Source organism: Penicillium bovifimosum (assembly GCF_028826915.1).
Source record: "Penicillium bovifimosum strain IBT 22155 chromosome Unknown utg000008l_segment0_segment0, whole genome shotgun sequence".
NCBI lineage: Eukaryota > Fungi > Ascomycota > Eurotiomycetes > Eurotiales > Aspergillaceae > Penicillium > Penicillium bovifimosum.
The window spans coordinates 1,122,899-1,142,425 of NW_026622717.1; the positions used below are offsets into that span (position 1 = coordinate 1,122,899).

The 19,527-nt window shown below is 50.6% G+C and overlaps 5 protein-coding genes across 5 annotated transcripts; 4 read left to right on the top strand and 1 right to left on the bottom strand.

The window, feature by feature from the left end:
- Nucleotides 1-550: 550 nt before the first annotated feature.
- Nucleotides 551-1,792, bottom strand: N7515_010115 (Spg1/Tem1 GTP-binding protein; the record flags this gene model as incomplete). The annotated part of the gene is made up of 4 exons (XM_056670858.1): nucleotides 551-649; nucleotides 717-791; nucleotides 842-1,134; nucleotides 1,189-1,792. 4 exons carry the CDS (start codon nucleotides 1,790-1,792, stop codon nucleotides 551-553), a joined length of 1,071 nt encoding a protein of 356 aa, XP_056517231.1.
- Nucleotides 1,793-2,679: 887 nt separating this feature from the next.
- Nucleotides 2,680-3,245, top strand: N7515_010116 (uncharacterized protein; the record flags this gene model as incomplete). The annotated part of the gene is made up of 2 exons (XM_056670859.1): nucleotides 2,680-2,705; nucleotides 2,747-3,245. 2 exons carry the CDS (start codon nucleotides 2,680-2,682, stop codon nucleotides 3,243-3,245), a joined length of 525 nt encoding a protein of 174 aa, XP_056517232.1.
- Nucleotides 3,246-3,906: 661 nt separating this feature from the next.
- Nucleotides 3,907-5,526, top strand: N7515_010117 (ribosome biosynthesis protein RRB1; the record flags this gene model as incomplete). The annotated part of the gene is made up of 3 exons (XM_056670860.1): nucleotides 3,907-4,099; nucleotides 4,182-5,442; nucleotides 5,502-5,526. 3 exons carry the CDS (start codon nucleotides 3,907-3,909, stop codon nucleotides 5,524-5,526), a joined length of 1,479 nt encoding a protein of 492 aa, XP_056517233.1.
- A 6,551-nt stretch (nucleotides 5,527-12,077) lies between these two features.
- On the top strand, nucleotides 12,078-15,709 carry amdX (putative C2H2 transcription factor (AmdX); the record flags this gene model as incomplete). The annotated part of the gene is made up of 3 exons (XM_056670861.1): nucleotides 12,078-12,165; nucleotides 12,220-15,570; nucleotides 15,624-15,709. 3 exons carry the CDS (start codon nucleotides 12,078-12,080, stop codon nucleotides 15,707-15,709), a joined length of 3,525 nt encoding a protein of 1,174 aa, XP_056517234.1.
- Nucleotides 15,710-16,638: 929 nt separating this feature from the next.
- On the top strand, nucleotides 16,639-19,065 carry N7515_010119 (uncharacterized protein; the record flags this gene model as incomplete). The annotated part of the gene is made up of 1 exon (XM_056670862.1): nucleotides 16,639-19,065. One exon carries the CDS (start codon nucleotides 16,639-16,641, stop codon nucleotides 19,063-19,065), a length of 2,427 nt encoding a protein of 808 aa, XP_056517235.1.
- Between the last annotated feature and the right edge of the window lie 462 nt (nucleotides 19,066-19,527).

Sequence of the window (19,527 nt, forward strand, 5' to 3'; positions counted from 1 at the left end):
GAATTGAAGAAAAGCCGGTGAACTGAGGAATTACCGTGTAAAACAAGTTGGAGGCTCAAGTAGGTACTGTGTAAAGAGGGGGTCTCAGCCTTATTAGGCTGTCTACCAATTGGATGGGGTCTACCGTCTAGTTCTATATTTGGAATCAACATCTACCCCGATCGAGTATAAAGATTGCAATTGCACATCATTGAGGGTTTGTATTTCAAGAACGTCCTTCATGTGGACTCCCAAACGCCCCAGGCCGGTGAAGCCCCTCGTCTGGAACCATGGACAGAGAAAAAGAAAAGAGACTAGGTACGTTCAGAGAATGAAGAAAATGAACAGGGAGAAGGGAAGCAGTTAAAAATACCAGGCATCATGCCTCTCTCCTACAGAGGAGGCGGCAGTGATAGAGATAGAGACATAAGAAAGGTCAAGTACATCGTTGGTGAAAAGAAAAGAAGAAAAAAGTCACAAAGGGGTAGAGCCGTGAGGGTAGAGGGCCAGCGTCGATCATCAACAGCGTCACTTCGTCCCAATGTACATCATCGTCAGGGAAACCGCGTAGTTAGACGTTCTTGTAGAGGAGCAGAGGCTCGCCGATATTCTCAATCTCCGGGATGGTACACTTCAAGTCGAATGCCTTGGCTAGAACAATTTTGAAGATCTGTGGTAGGTTAGTACGTGACTCAAGTCAAACCCTGTGGGAAACAGGCTGTCGGGTGTAAGCTTACCTTTTGCACATTGATGCTGTGGCTGGTGCTGCTGAAGATCAAGCTAGCCTTCATCGCCTTGGCAAATCGCTTGGCCTGCAAAATGGTTAGTTCATGCAAAAGCATAGACAATGATCATGATATACCTGAATAGAGATTTCCTCTTGGTCTTCGCGTGGGAAGTTCACAAAGTGGTCGTACTTGGTACCCACCAGGAAGGGAATGGCTGTCTTATTGAAGCCACGTCCCTGGCGATACCATTCCTTAATTGAGTTCAGGGTACTCTTGCGAGTGAGATCGAACATAAACAGAATTGCAACCGCATCATTGCAGACAAGCGGCAGCATATTAACGAACTCGCGTTGGCCACCAAGATCCCAGATTGAAAAGGTGATTTCAGTGTTGCGAATCGAGATTGTCTTCTCCATAAAATTGACACCTGAGTATATCGTTAGCTGGCCGGTTCCATTGAACAGGCAGAATTGCAACTCACCCAGAGTCTGGATGTAGTCCTCATCCCAGCTACCCTCAACGTATTTGACCATAAGACTCGTTTTTCCAATTTGCGCATCTCCCACCATGCCAACCTTTATTACGACACTGTTCTTGTTGCCCTGAGTGGGTTGGCGCTGACTAGTGTCAGGTTGCTGCAACTGGGAAATACCGGGGCGTTCCGGGCTATTAGACAGTCCAGAGCCTGGTCTGGAGTTCGGCACAGGAGGGGGGCGGTGACTAAGAAGAGGAGACGAGTTCTGGCGGGACTGATCGGTATCATGGGCAGCATATTCGGGGGCAGACTGGTGGAAATCAGTCGATCGGGAGTGGTAATGCGCCTTGGAGTCGCTATTGTAGCCAGTGTTGATAGCAGCACGGCTGCTGGTTTGTTCGGAAGCCGGCTCCTCAACATTGACCATGGCAGGCGCAGGCTGCTCGGACGGGATCTCCTGTTCCGGGGCGTGTCCCTCCTCAGACACCTGTTGCATTTGGTCCTCTGGAGCAACCTGCTCAGGCTCGAGAGCAGCAGGAGCAGCAGGGGCAGCGGGTATTTCAGTGACCGGGGCGATCGGAGCCTCCGACGTTGACTGGGAGAAATCCATGATGTTTTGTGATTGGTGACTGGGTGGAGTCGAAAGGTGCAATCTGCTAAACAAGGCACAGTTGTCAGCATAGAGCGCGTTGGCTGGATGAGACTCAGGGGCATCTACCAATATTACGTGCTGAGATCCCAGCGCAATCTAGCAAGATTGCATGTGAGTATGTTTCAAGGGAGTGGGTTAAGAAATTGAAGCAGCCGAAAGCTGTGTTGATCTCGGGAGACCAAGCAGGGTTGTCCCTGAGTGAGCGGATAAACAAGACGGATTGGGCGAAGGAAGTCAGCAAAAGCAAACAAATTCAAGGAAATCGGCTGGAAATGAATGGCAATTAGTATCTCGAAGCAAAGCGCATATAAATAAGACTGTCTGGGATACATTCAGCTCGAGGCGGGCAACTGTGATCTGACGCTAGACCGCGATAGTTTTAGCGCCGCTCCCTCGTTGTTGCCAAAATTTAAGTACACAGCACAACAGCTGACAACCACTTGGACATCAGACACTCAACGCCAGATAACGAACCCATACTATGTTTACTACTCAGATCATTCGAGTATTTGCTGAATACTGATCCCAACATGTTTTACCCAGACCCACCGGCCTCTAATTATCGGCCCTCGCGCTGGAAACGAGATCAGGAAACACACGTATCGACGCCGGAGCACTCCTCAACTGAGAGTAGCAGCAAAGAGGAGGAATTACAATCGCGAACTGCTGCAGCAACGTCGCGCAGCCGATCGAGTAGTAAAAGCGAATCAAGCAGGGGAAGCGAAAAAGAAGCGAGCTGACCGGGACGAAAAACATATGACTCTAAATGATAGGCAATCCACGCGATCATACTGCACTATTGCCTGCATCCATGGCATAGTCAATCGACGCCCTCTAGACAAGGCATGCCCCAACTGGAAACTCCACGGTGGTGAGAGACACACTATAAAACCACGAGAGTTCACACGCCAGCTTAATCGCCAACTTGCCCGAGATCGAGTACTCGGTTTCGAACAGCTCCTTTATCTGTGGTCGGACAGGATATCTTATTGAAGCTACCCTTCTTTCGCACGGATATACTGTTCTTATCAAAGCAACGACCGCGGAAAAGCGGCCACGCCTTAAAGTGGAAGCAGCCAATTATCGCCACCTCAGGAATCTGCAGGGACAAATTATTCCTACCTACCTTGGGATATTTAACCCACGGGTTTCATATTGGTACCATGGCCAGCGGATGGGGCAGATGATGATTCTCAGCTATTCGGGGAGGAGACTCCAGTTCGTTCTCAATGATGAGAACAGGGATTTCTTCCACCAGGAGCGCGAGAAAGCCTTGGACGTGTTCCGTTCGCATGGGGTGGTCCACCGCGATAGTGACTGGCGCAACATGTTGTGGGATGACCGAGGTTGCCGTCTAATGGTCATTGGCTTGGAAGACCTGGGAACCGTTAAAGCACCCTCGCGCCCTTGAGTCAACGTCTGGAAGTGCACGGCATGGTCATCTCGTGCAGATGAGCAAAGCAAGTACCACTGCCAGTATCTGTTCCTATCCCCAGACTACAAGCAGTCTTAGCGGAAATTGTTGAAACCTGCCCGAGGAGTCTCGAACAAGTCTAATCTTCCCCGACGCTTATACGTCTTCCAACCTACTGTAGAATAAGGAGTAGTTGCGAGTGTGCGCATATTCCACACCAGTCTTAGCATTTATATTCCCGTTGTTTCAATGGATGTTGATGTGGTTCTCGAAGATCCATGCAACTGTGCCATTACATCCTGAGAACGCGAGATCATGCCAGTTCGCAACCATGATCACGTGTAGTATATAGCCGGCAACAATTGATAGCCTCCCAGATGGCCTATCGGGGTTGGCTTACCAGTTACCACAATGATCCTGTTCCTATGCGACAGCCATCCTTGCTCAAGCGAAGGAGAAGAAAAAGGGCGGGAGAGGCGAGATCGGGTCAGTTATGCTGGAGCAAAGCGAAGGGAGGCTTGTATTAAGGCGCTAAACCCAAAGTGGTAAACCTAACCAGATCTGGCCACTGGCCCGCAGTTAACAGAAAAAAAAGTTCTTATCGCACACCCCTCTTCGGCCCTGACATTCTTAATCAACACTCTTTACGCGTTTCAAGATGTCTAAGAGAAGTGCCGAAGCGGATGAGCAGGTCGCTCTAAAGGCTGGCGACCGGCCAATCGCAAATGCCCCAATGGACGAGGCGGGGGAGTTTGAAGACGAGTTCGAGGATGAGTTCGAGAGTGAAGATGAGATCCTCGAGGCCGGAGTGGACGGTCGCCCAGATGCTGAGCGCGAGGAAGAAGAGAGGGGTGCGTTTATCTCGACATTTGGATCTAATTGGGATCTGTAAACTGGTCAAAACGGCTGGACTGACCTATTTCATTTCTTTAGAAGCTATGGAGGTGGACAAGGAGACTTTCATTCCTGGACGGACCAAATTGGCACCCGGAGAGACACTATCGCCCGATCCCTCAACCTACGATATGCTTCACACACTCAGCACACCTTGGCCATGCCTTTCCTTCGACATTGTGCGCGATTCGCTCGGTGACAACCGCAAGACCTTCCCCGCCACGGTCTACGCTGTCACTGGCACACAAGCCGAGGGCTCGAGAACCAAAGACAATGAACTGATGGTGATTAAAATGAGTGGCTTAAGCAGAATGGAGAAGGAAGGCGAGGAATCCGACAGCGACTCGGACGACGACGACATGGGCGAGCCCATTCTCGAGCACAAGTCGATCTCGCTTGGCTCAACGACAAACCGCATTCGCACCCACCAGACACCTTCCCAGTCAGGCGATTACTCCAAGCCCCCGCAAACCCTTACCGCAACCTGGCTCGAGAACTCGCAAGTCGTTATCCACGATGTCACAGCCCACCTTTGCAGCTTCGATGTGCCCGGAACCATCCTTCCCCCTTCGGCGTCCAAGCCCCTTTCCACTTTGCGCATGCACAAGACCGAAGGTTACGCTTTGGACTGGTCTCCCCTCCAGCCTCTCGGAAAGCTGTTGACCGGCGACAACGACGGATTGATCTACGTCACCACTCGTACTGAAGGCGGCGGCTGGGTCACTGATACCCGGCCGTTCACAGGCCATGCCTCTTCGATTGAGGAACTGCAATGGTCTCCCAACGAGCGCAATGTGTTTGCTTCTGCTAGCAGTGACGGTAGCGTTAAGGTGTGGGATGTGCGATCTAAGTCGCGCAAGCCCGCGGTGGACGTTCAAGTCTCTAACACTGACGTGAACGTCATGAGCTGGTCCAAGCAGACCGCTCACCTTTTGGCTACCGGTGCCGATGATGGACAGTGGGCGGTCTGGGATCTGCGTCACTGGAAACCTAATGCGGCTGCTCCTTCTTCCCAGATCAAATCTACCCCAGTTGCATCATTCGACTTCCACAAGGAGCCAATTACCAGTATCGAGTGGCACCCTTCAGACGACAGTGTGGTGGCCGTTGGCTGCGCGGACAACACTGTCACTCTTTGGGATCTTGCTGTCGAGCTGGACGATGAAGAGAGCCGCCAGGCTAACATGGCAGATATCCCTTCGCAATTGCTGTTTGTGCATTATATGGAGTCTGTCAAGGAGCTGCACTGGCAAGCACAGATGCCTGGTACGCTCATGGCGACCGGCAGCAGTGGATTCAGGTATGTTGTAGTCGTGAGGGTGAATTATGAATTCGAAACTAACCGGGCTCGTTCTGTAGTGTTTTCAAGACGATCAGTGTCTAGACGAAATGTATCTACGCTCCGACCGACTTGGGAATTTCATGTGCCATGTCTTGCTCATATACCATTCGAATTCTGTGGATTTCTTTTCCAATATCATTATGCCCGGAGTTGGACCTTTTCTTGAGATGGGTAAGGTGGTTAAAAAGTTTCTGTCTCATATTTGGCTCAGTACATACATGTAGGCATCTATTTGGCGCACTAGAGTCGCAACGATCAAATACTCCATTGCAAGCTTGCCCTAATATCACTTTCCCAAAGAACTCAATAGACATTGACACCATATATCCAAGTCACCAAAGATATCACAGCGGAACTAAATCCATCATTCCGCCTCAACCTCGGCGATCAACACAGCCGATGTATCGAAAGGAGGGGAGGGGCAATTCATCTGCAATGCAGAACATTCCTTAGCATCAACGGCCATTACACACGCACTAACTTCCACGCAATTACCTGAACTCCAGCAGACAAGACAAGAAAACCATAAACGCCAAACCCAGTGCTGGCTCTCGCAGGGATCATCTGCACCTAAGCAAAGCCACAGCGTCCACATGATGGACCGTGCCATAGCCGCCTACCCATTAATGCCTCCACTCAGGCTACGTGACGTGACCTGCCAAAAATACTGTGTACGTGTATCTCGCCATGTCTGCCAGTTACCCTGGACCAAGTTCGGGTGTGACTGGGCCAGTCAGTTGCAATGATCCTGCCCTGGTGGCGGGTTTGTGGCGAGTGTGATCGTGATATCTTGCAGGCTTTGTTGTATGGAATGGTCGATCATAGTACTACGAGACATGGCCTACGTTGTGATAGTCCTGGACATACAGTATCCTGGACATACAGTATGTCGATCATGTGGAAGATCGACCTTGGCTGTGCATGATGGCGATGTTTTCTTCTTTACTCGATATTGCATTGGCGCCTCGCCCGCAATGCGAAGTGACCCATAAGTTAACGCTGCTACAGATCGATATGTCCAAGTCCCTGTCATATGTTGACGATTGTGGCGTGATTGACGCTCTAGGTATGACATGCATGGATTTGAATGGCGACTTGAGCGCATTATGTTCTCAATGTTAGACAAGAGTGTTGTGCTTGTGTTGCTCGGCTCGAGACATCGGAGTTTAGACAGGGGTATGGTGTATACCTACGTCTATGTCTTGGGGCAGTGGCTATCCCCATAAACTCCGGTAGAAGACAAAGAAACTGGCATGCATATTTCCTACTACTGTGTACAAACCTTCCATCGATCTACCCGGCCAAGTCTGCTCCTATCCAATCCGTTCACTTTGCAACTAAATTTACCGCTAATGCATCTCCCAGGTCAATCACATCAGATATAACCGCTCTCGCGTTTTCAGAACAGCCTATTCTTCGGACTTGCGGCATCGGCTTGTCTCCGGTGGAATTAGTATAAATCATAGTGTTAATCAATTTGTCATTGCTCTTATCGGGGGATGTCACGATTTCTTGTAGTTCTTGCTATCGCGACAAGCAGTATGTACTTTGTATGCCAGAGTGTACAATAACTTTACAGGGGTGTAGGGTGAACCTTACAAATCTACTCCAATTTCTCGATTGTAACTATCATACAACAGTGTTTATCTTACATCTCGATGGATCCTGGGTCCAGACCCCTACACAGACTATATATAACATCTTCAGGAGCTTAGCGCTGGAATAAAAACCTCATTGCCACAGCTACCTCTATTTCACAAATGAAATGCTCTGGAGTCTGTTCCCAGAAACATTGCGCATCGACGTAGGTCCGAACGCGCACGCACTGCCTCGCAATTACCCACTCTAAACTTTGATCGTCCAGGGACTCGACCCTCCAGTGAGAATGCGAGTTTGGCCGCCACGTTGGACTTGGTTGAATGTACGGAGTCAGTTGGAGAATCTTATTCCTGCATAAGATAGTTGCATCCGATGTAGTATTCCTTCTATGCGGGATTTAGCGTCTATGCACGAAATAGAAATGTCGGAATTAGTTATGAGCATAAACTACCATAGATTCAGCATTGGGAGTCGATGATGATTGGGATAATTTTAAGAGTCATGTCGACATCGGATCAGCCCACCTCGTGTTTATCACCCCAAAATATCAAGCCACACGGCCGAGAACTGCACCGAATCAAGCGACGAGATTAGTCGCCGCATTTTCTGGGCTGGGTCCGCTGGGAGCTCCACGGCTATCTTCCGCTATATCCACTGCTGTATTCTGTTCTATCGTTTCAAATTGCTTTCTCATTGGCTTGATCCTGCCACAACGAAACAATTGAGACCCTTGATTCAAGTCAGTCGGCATAGCTTCATGTCAATTGCCGCTATTAGAGCCCGGTCTTCACGTTGTCCTGGCGCTGATAATCTGTGGCGTGGGCCGTGGTGCTGTCACTCTATGCACGTCCTTAGCTGCTCCATCTGGCATAGGGTAGCAGCAGTTAGCTTGTCGGTACCTTTTTTGATTAACAACAACAATTCCACCTGGATTCAAGTGGCTAAATCCCCAAGTACTCGCGATGTACACAGACGTATACTGTAGACGGTAAACCGTTGACCATACAGTAGATCGAGGCGAACTCGCCATCGATCCATGTAGCGACTCACTGCAGGTATCCATACAATGACGCACAAGGCAAGGCAAATCTCAGCCTCAAGCATTGCACAGAGGCGCAAAAGGTGGAATGACTGAAATCATCCAATATCCTCTATCGGACAAGCTACTCTGAACGGAATCCTCCGTCCTTTGGCCGCACTTAGCGTTGGCATCGTCAAATCTCAACAAGCCTATGACGGCACCTTCTTCGAACCCGTTGGCTGTTCTTCACAAAAGATGCTAGAATAACTTGCTGGGATTGATATGGACGGAAGAATGAAATTGAAAGGCGCGGCCAAAAGTCCGATCAGGGGGTGTGGGCTCCGCCTCTTCCCGCGTTGATGCCATCGTGCAGCACTGGCCACTAGTACTTGGTCTCCCGTGACACGCAGGGCTAGCTAGGTGGACATTTCGGAGAATTTATGGAGACAGCAATCATTACAAAGTACATATGTTTACCGCTAGACATTTATCTGAGTCGGTGTTTCAGCCGTTGTAATTTACTATTTCTGTTAGTACAGGGTGCTGTTCATGCGACATACGTCGAATATCCTACATAAAGACCGACAGCGATCATCCGCGAAGCGCGGTTACTCAATAACGTTCACTGGACTCGAGGCTCGATGACCGACTAGCGCGGATTCAAGGATGTCCCTGTCGACTCACTTTCAACCGCTCCGGGTCATGCCGTCACATATTCGTTAGTGGCATTGGTTTATCTGCCCCTGACAGCTGACTTATTGGTGTGTTTCCGAATTCATGGTAAAGCGGTTACTATTGCCTCTTCCATGTTTGGACCTGCATCTGAGAGATGATCGTAGTGGAGATAAGCCGAGCTTCAAGCTGTTCCTTGGACTAGGTGGTGGTTATGAACGGCCTCTTCCGCTGCGTAACATCCAGTCGGCCATGTTCAACATCATGAGCTGTATTTGGAGTTGGAGGAGTGTTGTACAGTGCTTCAGATCCCCAGCTAAGGCATGCACGGCGAAAATCAGAAACAAATTGACCTGATTCCTTCAAAGGGTCAGGGTAGAGCTATCGGACTGATCAGATCATCAGATATTACTTCACGAGGTCTCTACATGGCAGCTATCTTGATGTGGCTAAGTCCCTTTCCATCTATATGCATGGACGCAAGCATATTGGCAATGGGTCGGATGTCCTCTGCCGATATTTTCAAGGGGAAAGTCAAAGCTTTAGTCGCAGCTTATTACCCCTACACCTGTGGGAAATCGCCGAATTCCGCCGGTCCGCACTAATTAGGTAGGCCGATCAACCCAACAAACATCGACACAGCTTGAGCACAGCTCCCTGCGTCGGAGCTGGGATTGGTGGCTGACAGTCTCATCATTTCATTTGTCGCTCGGCCACCCTTGACTCATGTTCGGGTCACCTGCAGCTTTCTTAGACTCGCTCTAATGTACTAGTTTGACTAGTGCATTGTCAAGTCCGGGGATTCTGCAAACGAGATGTCCGTGCGACCCTTATGTGAGGCCTTCAACACCCCGAGATGACGAGGTTTGGGAACATGGCAGACACTGAAAAGACCTACAATGAATCGCGGATGCATCCCAAGACAGTGCGGCCAGTCCTCTTTGTCTGCATTGAAACACTCAACGAGGGATTGGATCAACAAGAAGACAATTGAACAGTGCGCATGTCAGCATTGAAACACCAGATCGTCATCATAACCCCAGATCCGACACCGATCCGACGATGGGTCGGCGGGACGCTCAATCTCCATAGGATATTTCATCTTCGCCTCGTTTGTGCGACTCAAACTCAAAATGGCGTGGGGTAACGTGCGCAGTGAGCCCATACATCGACGGGAGTGGAAATTCTAGAAAACGCTCAAGGGGCAGATTCCGGGGAAAGCAAACCAAAGTCTGGGGGAGCCAAGACAAAGGGAAATCAAGAGCAAAAAATAGAAAAAGATACCAGAACAACCTCACCCCGAGGCCATGTGCAATAAGGAGGGCATCGCTTGCCGGTACATCCAATTGAACAACAGCCGCAGGTTACGTGTTGTTACGGATTTATATACTGGACTGTTACTGGGGTAATTGGGAAATCCCCCACACGAACCCATTTTTGACTTGGCCTCCCCCACAAAAATGGCGCATGGCCTCGCTTTTTGCGGATCCTTTGCTTAATCATGGCCCCAGCCCCACGGTGGATTCGGATTTCCTCCTGGGGTGACATCAAAGGGGGATGGATTGTTGTGGATCCTAAGGACAAATATGAGTCTTTTAAGCCAGTGACGATTCAATGAAAGAACAAGTTAACTAATCACAAGAGTCAAACAATATCAAAATCCCAAGACGATCTTACCTGAAACCAAATGGGTCTTGTCACGAGGTCTTGCCACAGCCATATCTTACGTTAAATTACATTACCCAGGTACATGTATGAGGGTATTATTCCCCCATTGTAACTCTCGGGCCCACTCCGAGACCTTCCAGAGCATCTTAGTAGCGTATCCCGTATTTGTTGATTGGAACAATAATAGCTAGAGGAATCTCGTTGCTATTTTCCCGTATCCTATACCACAATACTCCAATCATAAGCGCATAAGTTCGAATCCCCGAATTGCTAAATTCCATTTTTGAAACGCAAGAATCTCCTAAAATCAGGCAATTGCATTCCATACAGTGTCAGGCTATATGCGTCGATGTAACTGACAGATAAGACTGGGTCCAACTCATTAAGAACACGATACTAGCGGACTCTGGCGTTACGCCGCTAACCCGAAGAAAGCAAGTGCGTGGAAATCAGCCAATGATGCTCGTCGATAAACCCAGAGCCAGGAACTGGTGGGCATCTAGTCGACCGTGCGTGTCTGTAAGAGTTGGCCTACGCCGCATTTGGTATCACCTTGGATAATCGTGAGAGCACCATTGGCCTAGAAGGTCAGCCCGTGTTCTCTGGACCCACTTGCTCTGCTGGTATTGGTACCGTCTGATGTCCATCTGCTGTCCGTCTGCTGTGCGGATGTCTGGGCCTCACTCGCCCTGAGTGGCCGTTGCCTTGTATGTACCTTCGGTGTACCTTTACACTCGGACCCCTTTATCTCCGGTACTTCCCCAGTACTTCTGGCACTAGGCCGGTCCGCTCGATACCCGCCACTACTGCCACTGCCACGGTATGTAAGTACCCATGCGCCCAGGTACCCTCGCTCTGTACGGAGTAGAAACGGAACTCTGGATACTCCAACGTCGGAGGCAATTTCGAACTTCCCAACTACTTCTCTTCTCTCCCATCCATATTCTACCTTCCATCATTTTGCTCTTCTACCAGTGTCGCTGTGGTTGCTTATCGACAATTGCCTATCTGCTCTCCGTCGGTTATCTCCGGCTTATCCACTCCAACGCTCCCCGAGTTGAGGTCAATTGCCCCCCAATGGACGCGCGAGTTTAAAGCAAACAAAGTCACTACTCTACCTCGCAGAGTCTGATGTGAGTAACTCGACTGAAATAATATATCCGAGCGACATCTCTGTGAGACTGGTTTGCTGATGTATTCCGTCCCAACAGACGTCCAAACACACGCCTCCATTACCCCATACCGGTTACAGGTCCTCATAACCTGTCATTCGATCGAATCCCCATTCAACCCAATTCGCAGACTCACAGTGATATACTTCGATAAACCGACTGTAGATTTGTCTCTCTCATTGGTGGGTTCCGATCATTCATCTCATGGCACGGTTCATGATAGCATGCCACGGTACCCTGGGTCGCTGTGGCAGCGCCCTCTACGCATCATACGAGAGACATGCTGACTTGATGTCATTTGGCTAAACAGTCGTTGATGCGCGACACATTGTACAAAACTTGAAGCCCACAACATCGCGCAGACGCGATCCTCAAATCATCTCACGATTGACGCACCCTCTCCTGCTTAGCAATTCCCCCGCTCGTCGCAACCGACAGCGTCCCCGACACCAGTGGTTAGGATGCTATCGGATGGTATGGTCGGACAAAATCACGATCATAAAGTGGGCGACCTAGCCAGTATCAACGAAATCCCCGGAAACATGCCTGGTGAGTACGGCTGATGCAATCCCCCGTGTGCAATTCTTACCCATCGTTTCGCAGCTCCCAAAGACTCGAAGAAGCAGACCGACCTGAACGGTCAAACAGGGGTCAATGGCAATATTCCGCCCCCTAAGACAGACAAGCCTCGCCCCCACGTCTGCACCACCTGCGGTCGTTCATTTGCGCGACTGGAGCACCTAAAGCGCCATGAGCGCTCTCACACCAAGGAAAAACCATTCGAGTGCCCAGACTGCGCACGATGCTTTGCTCGACGCGATTTGCTCCTGCGACACCAGCAGAAGCTACACATGACCACCACGCCGTCTTCTCGACCGAGAAATAGTCGCCGTGAGAGCACGGGTGCTGCCCCCAGTGCCAACCGAGTACGCAAGAACTCCGTTGCTAACAACTCGTCGTCTTCTTCTTCTATGCGCCCGAGGGCCAACACTATTAGCCACGTTGATGGGGCTTTGGGTATTCCCGGCGCCGGTAATCCGTCGTCGGCGCCCACCCATTCCGGTCACTCATATCATGCTAGCCTTAGTTCTTCAGTTGGCACAGCCCTGGACTATAGAGGTTTCGGCTCTGGAAACAATTCTCTGAATGGTCTTCCGAAGATTGAGACTTCCGGGCTGCACATGGACATGTCTGGAGGACTTCGGACTGCTCCAGTGTATGGAAGCTATGATACGGGCATCGACGGCATGCTCATGGGTCACGGTAGTACCATCAACCCAGCACAATTACATTTTGCAGGATCTCCACAAGGCTTCGGCGATTCGCCCTCGTCTCCCTTCGGTCACTACCCCAACGGACTTCCGTCATCTGCGGATCCCATGATGGACGAAGATATGAACTTCGACTGGATGAACGGGTTCGATTCGGGCATGGGGATGGGCAACGGCAACGACTCGGTTGTTGACGAGTCCTCGCCCTCGGCGATGAGCACTGGTAGCCAGAGCGGAATCAGCGAGGCCATGCTGGACGGCCCGAACCGCATTCCCATCTCCAATGGTTGGCACAACCCGTTCCCTTCGCACCACCAGGCCAATCAGTTCGCGATTGATTTTTCACCGACGACTTTGAATGATCTGGGGATTCCCCCGGAAACCGTGTCGCCCAAGTCTCTAATGGCCCAGAATCCGTTTGCTGAGACGTATGCCACGCCTCCCTCTATGACTTCAGTCGGCCAGCCCATCATGGGAGGACATTCGCAGAGTATGTTTTCATCCTCTCTGGCCACAAACGGAGAATCTCCTAATCCTCTCAACGTTCCTTTCACGAATAGTGCCCTTCGAAATGAACATGCCGTCTCAACGGATACATTTACAGACTCCACACGACAGGCTCTATTAGCCGGCATGTCGGGCTCCACTGGCTTCGATCATCGCAGATATTCTCAGCCCGCAAGTGGACTTCTAAATAGTCGCGAACTGTTCCGCTCGACTGGCTTCAACAGCTCCGGTCAACTACCCAGCACCTCGGACTTGCAGCGATACATCTCGTCCTACGTCTCCTTTTTCCACCCGCATATCCCGTTCCTCCATATCCCGACCCTCAATTTCCAAGCTCCCGAGTTCACCAACAATCTGCGCACGCCGAGCGGGCATCTCAACCTCAGCTCCACCGGCGTCGCTGGAGGCGGTGGCTGTTTGATTCTCTCCATGGCCGCCATCGGTGCTTTGTACGAATCAGCTTCCGCTGCCTCCAAGGACCTTTTCGAAGCCGCAAAAAAGATGATACAATTATATCTTGAAGAGCGACGGAAGGCGGACATGTCTGCTGCTCTCAATCGTCCATCTCCCTCTCTCAATCGTCCATCTCCCCCTCGCGATAACTCTGTTCACAACACCCCGCTTTGGCTAGTACAAGCGATGCTTTTAAATGTGATATACGGCCATGCCTGTGGCGACAAGACCTCTGCAGACATCGCTAGCACGCACTGTGCTGCTTTGGTCAGCCTAGCACGTGCAGCCGAATTGACACATCACTTGGATCCCAAGCATCTGCCACAAGATCATCTCACTGCTGGAGTTGACGGAAACGATTCTCCTGGTGACTCGGAGAACTGGACGTCCTCGTCATTTACTCAACCGAAAGAGCGCCAAGATTGGCTGAACTGGAAGGTCGTAGAAGAGCGAAAACGTACACTCTACGCTATCTTTGTTGTCTCCAGTTTCCTCGTTTCGGCCTACAACCACGCACCCGCTCTCACAAACTCGGAAATTCGCCTTGATCTCCCCTGCGAAGAAGACGTGTGGGCGGCCGAATCCCCCCAAGCGTGGAAAAGGATGGGCGGCCAAATGGCTTCGAAGAAGACTTTGTCGTTTTCGGCTGCTTTGACCTCTCTCTTGACTGCCGGCCAACGAGAACAGAGCCAATCGGCAAACCTGTTCTACAACGCAAATGACTTGGCAAATTCCGAGAACCGGCCTAGTACGTTTGGCTGCTTGGTACTCATTTACTCTCTGCATAATTATATCTGGGAAACCCGCCAAAGACACATGGGTCGACAATGGACAACCCAGGAGACTGATGCCATGCAATCACATATCGAGCCCGCTCTACGGGCGTGGCAAGCAGCATGGGCTAGCAACCCCGTCCACAGCCTTGAGCGACCGAATCCGTTCGGCGCTGGGCCGTTGTCTGCAGACAGTATCCCGCTTCTGGACTTGGCATACGTCCGTTTGTTTGTCAACTTAGGCCGAAGCAAAGAGGCTTTCTGGCAACGAGATTGGAATGGCATGGCGGATGAGCTAGCGCGAGGCACCGAGACTTTCCAACAGCAAGGCAATGACATGAACGACGTTGTAGACCCGTCACTCACAGGCCACATTGATACTAGACGAGATTCCATCGCCGACCTAGGAGTCTCGGACCTAGCAATCTCCAAGACGCCGACGCAGGAAGAGCCGATGCAGACCCTGTCCAATATCTACAAGTCTAGCCAATCCAAACGTGAAAGGCATCTGCGGAAAGCAGCATTCTACGCAGCGGACTCCATCTCGATGTCTGACCGTCTTGGTAACACGTTTATCGAGTTCACGTCACGGGAATTGCCCATCCAGTGCGCAATGTGCCTATTCGATTGCGCACAGGTGCTAGCAGAATGGATCACAACCGTTCAAGAACGTGTGGGTACCTATCTGGGTGTCTTGGGTCGCGACGACGCGGACTTGACTCAAGTACCGGGAGTCATGCTCTTAGAAGACGAAGATTGCAAGCTCGTGGACAAAATCAAGGAGATCCTGGGCAGTATCGAATCAAAGATGCAGCGCCAGGTCCAGAACAACAATTCCGCGTCCGCGCTGAGTATCATGCAACGGCTACCCAGTGTCGTGGAAGGAGGTTACGGATGTAAAATATTGATTGCGACAGCCAGCATCCTGGAAAGAGCTGCTGTCTGGCCAGGTAAGATCTGCCACTCTCCTTACTCCCTTGGGAACATCTAACATCTCTCGCAGTGACGAAATTGATGGCCCGCTCGCTCGAAGCCCAAGCTATGCGAATGAAGGAGCGTACCGAGCACTCCGTTATGATGACCACTTAATGACCACCCCACATTACCTCGTTTGAATGCCTCAATGTTTGATATCTATTTACCCCATGTCTCCATCTCTGCGTTTTCATTCGCCTGCCCGTGTATCATGAATAAACAATCCAATGCAACATCCTACCCCCATCACATCCCCATTGAAGTTCACGTATATCTGCACAATAACCACAATCCCCCGTCTGGCTCTACACGTAGTGCTCATGATACCCTTGCCCCTATCCCCTGTGACTTTTGATTCTGTCCCAGAGACGAACATGCGAATGTCTTCATGTCTTGCTGTCTTGCTGTCCTCCCTGCTTGCTAGCATCTGCGTCTGCGTCTCACACCGGTGGGACGATGGAGACTGCAGTGAGGGTTACCTGCTTCTTTACCATTGTTAAATTGCTGGTTTCGGTGTCGTTGGAATCTCATTCTTGCGCCTATGCAGCGTGCATTCGGACTAGGTTATACTTCTTGTGAATATGATTTACCTTTCTTGATCAGGGTTGGTCGTATAGTAGGATATTCATGGGTCTACTTGTTCTCAAGTTGCCGTAGCTAGCATCTAGTAAGGCTCAGAGGCTGTGACATACTAGGGAAGTTTTGATCTATCTCGAATCATCACATTCTTCTCACTTGAAGTCATCGCCCTCCAAAGGGCTCTCCTCGGACACATGATGACATAATATTTCCCCACCGTCCCCGCCGGGGTTGCTGGGGCATCGAACGCGTTAAGTGGTTTTTCGCGTTGGGCAGGCAGAACACCCCATCTCCGGCAGACACATCTGCCTCACAGCCTCGATCGCACATGGACATCCAATCCCCATTCTAGAAATGAAACAAACCCCCAAAAGACCGTCCAAAGCCCCTCCATCGCAGCTCCCGACTGCCGCGGCCTCACCAAACAACTAAGAAAGCTCCGCCAAGCTCGAACCTCACCCCCAATGCCCTATCCGCGGCCCGTCTCCCCGGTCTCACTTGAAACATGCGCACCCTCCACATCCGAGATAGATACAGATGACCTGCTGGCCTCCGACGACGAGCTAGACGACACCGCCCGCGCTGCGAAGCGCCAGCGGGTTGAGAACTTGGCGCAGTCTTATCTGCAGGGAAAACCGCTGCTTATCCTCTCTGCCTCGCTGAGAGGACCGTTTAATGAGGGATGGGTGAATCCCTGGAAGAAGGATAGGACACGGGGAACTACTTCGAGCTCCGGTCCTCGGGCTAATGTGCCTGAGCGGGTGGTTCAGGAAACCGATTTGCGGACGAGATATCGAGAGAGGTTGTCGGTCAGTAACGGCTGTCCAGAGGTTCCCGCATCGTCTTTCGAATCCGCTGGGATTTCAGTAAACGCCGGGAACCGTTCTTCACCGTCTAAACCGTCGCGGAGGCCGTCCAGGAAATCCACCCCGCGGCCGGTGCATAATCGACCAGATGAGTCGTCGCGACAGTCTCCAGCAAAATTGAATGAACCACGGTCGTCAGAGGTTGATGAGCAGTCAATCATACCGCCTAGGACAGCGGACTGGCTGAAGAAAGATCGGAAGTTGATGAACTTCACCAAGTTTGAACCGCCCAGCTCACCGACGACATCCGTTGCTTCTCGTCTTTCGGATAAAGCTCGTCGACCTGCGCCACGTTTGGTCCATGTGCAGGTTCCGCAGACACCGGGATCTCCTATGAAATCATGTCCTGTCAAAACAATTGCTTCGATGACGGCTCGGAATTCTAATACGGATTCCAACGGCCATCCTTCTTCTCAATCTCGTTCGTCTACATCTAAGGCGCTGAGCGCTCCTATCACATCACCACGTAAGCGATCTCGGCATGACCATATGCCGCAAGAAGTGTCCTTTAGAATTGTCAATTCTTCGTCACAGTTGCCGAGGTTTGAATATCGGAGGTGCGTCAGCGAGCATTCTGGTCAGCAGGAACATACTTCTTCTTTGCACGATGAAAGTATTTTACAGGAAGAGACGATTTTGGAGCCAGGGAGTCCCCTGCGGGGAATTTCTACGGTCAATCCTGCACCTGCTGGTCCCGGTCCTGTAGAACCTCCGGCATTGGATCCGGTGGAGCATGGACCTTCTGCCCCCGAAGAAATAGCAGTTCCCGAGGTACCTCCTGTGGAGGAAGTTACAGGACACAACACTGTGTCGAAAGAAACTAGGGTTGCAGATGAGGATGGTGTTGCAAAGGAAGTTGTTGCAGAGGAAGCTGTTGCAGAGGAAGCTGTTGCAGAGGAAGCTGTCGCCCAGAAAGAGGTCGTAGAGGAAGCAGCTGCGCAAGAGAATGCGGAAGAGAATGCAGACGGAAATGCGCCAGACGAAGCGAACACTTCGACATATCAAAATACCGAATACTCTGGAACAAACGAACAGACCACAACCGAGCAAAACACATGTGAACAGTTCCCCTCGGCTCAGCAAGTACCAGCACCCTTGGGTGTGTCAGATCGAATAACATCACTTCATTCGACAGCTTTGCCCAAAGGGCATTCTGAACAAGACTCAAATACAAGTCCTGATACCCAGCTCTCCACCCAGGCTGCTCTTCTGCATGCCCAGAAGTCTTTCCAAGACGACCTGGATAGCCCGGAATACTACACCCACCGAACACCGGATCAAGACCGAGCCGTGCGTTCACCGAATGGTTCGACTCACTCGACGAAGGTCACTCCATTCTATCGCATGGACGAGACACTTGAACGTGGTTTGGACAGGAGCACGAAATCCGCCAACAAGAACAAGATGCAGGCAATGAGCACGCAATTTATGCTCGATGCGGCTACACCTTTCAATTTCACCACCGAAGAAGCTGGCCGAAGCTCGAAACCTATAAACAGACACATGACGCAAGCGATGAACACACAATTTATGCTCGATGCAGCTACTCCCTACACTTTCAGCACAGAGAAGAAACAGCGTCCTTCCAGACCAGGCTCGGGGTCGCCCACAACGAGTTCTAAGAGAAGAAAGAAGCACAGCTTTGCCAGTCCGGATCTTTCGATTAGAAGTCAATCAATAAATGGGGACAATGATGACCAAACTGCCGATTCTCAGTCTAGCGAAGACGAAGCAAGCCCACGACCAGCCGCTCAGCAGCCGGATGATCCACCCACGCATCCATCCGTCCCAGAGACCGCTGCGTCTTTGCCTCTCACACTGGGCGAATCAATGCCAACCACTGGGGAGGATGGACAAGGTGTCCCCCAAGGAATGGAAAGCTTTAATCTTAGCGAGGCTATTGCAGATGCTGGAAGTTGGCTGCAGCAGAGTTTTGATTTGAACTACAGTGGTCGGACGAGCGTCAACCATAGGCCTGTCAATACTGCTGATTCCCGTGCTCCTTTGATGGATCTTTCGCAATAATGAGAGACTCTGACGTTGTGATGACTTTCTTTATCTATATCTTGTTCTTTTGCTGTCATCTTCATTGTTTCGGCTTGGGAGCGAAGGCGTTCTGGGGTAGCATACAGTGTTTGAGCATTATTTGTGTACATTTTCTTTTCGGAATACATACTTTGCTGTCTTGGTCATATGATCACAGTGCAGTCATATCTGTTGACATGGGATGTCTTTGTGTTCAGAGTATCTCCTTGTGCCATACCTATGAGCAGAGCGTTTTTGCTACGTAGTACTACCTGTCTTTTGCTGTAGTCTTGCACGGCTTTCTCTATTGATGCCTTCATCATCCTATCGTGCTTAGGAATAGTTAGCCTGTTAGGATTTGGGGAAATGGGAATCTGTGAACAGTCCACATTCTTTCATAAATACAAGTGCCTTAGTGCCTGCAATTGTGATAAAAGCATACATTGAATGGGTCTTCCCCAA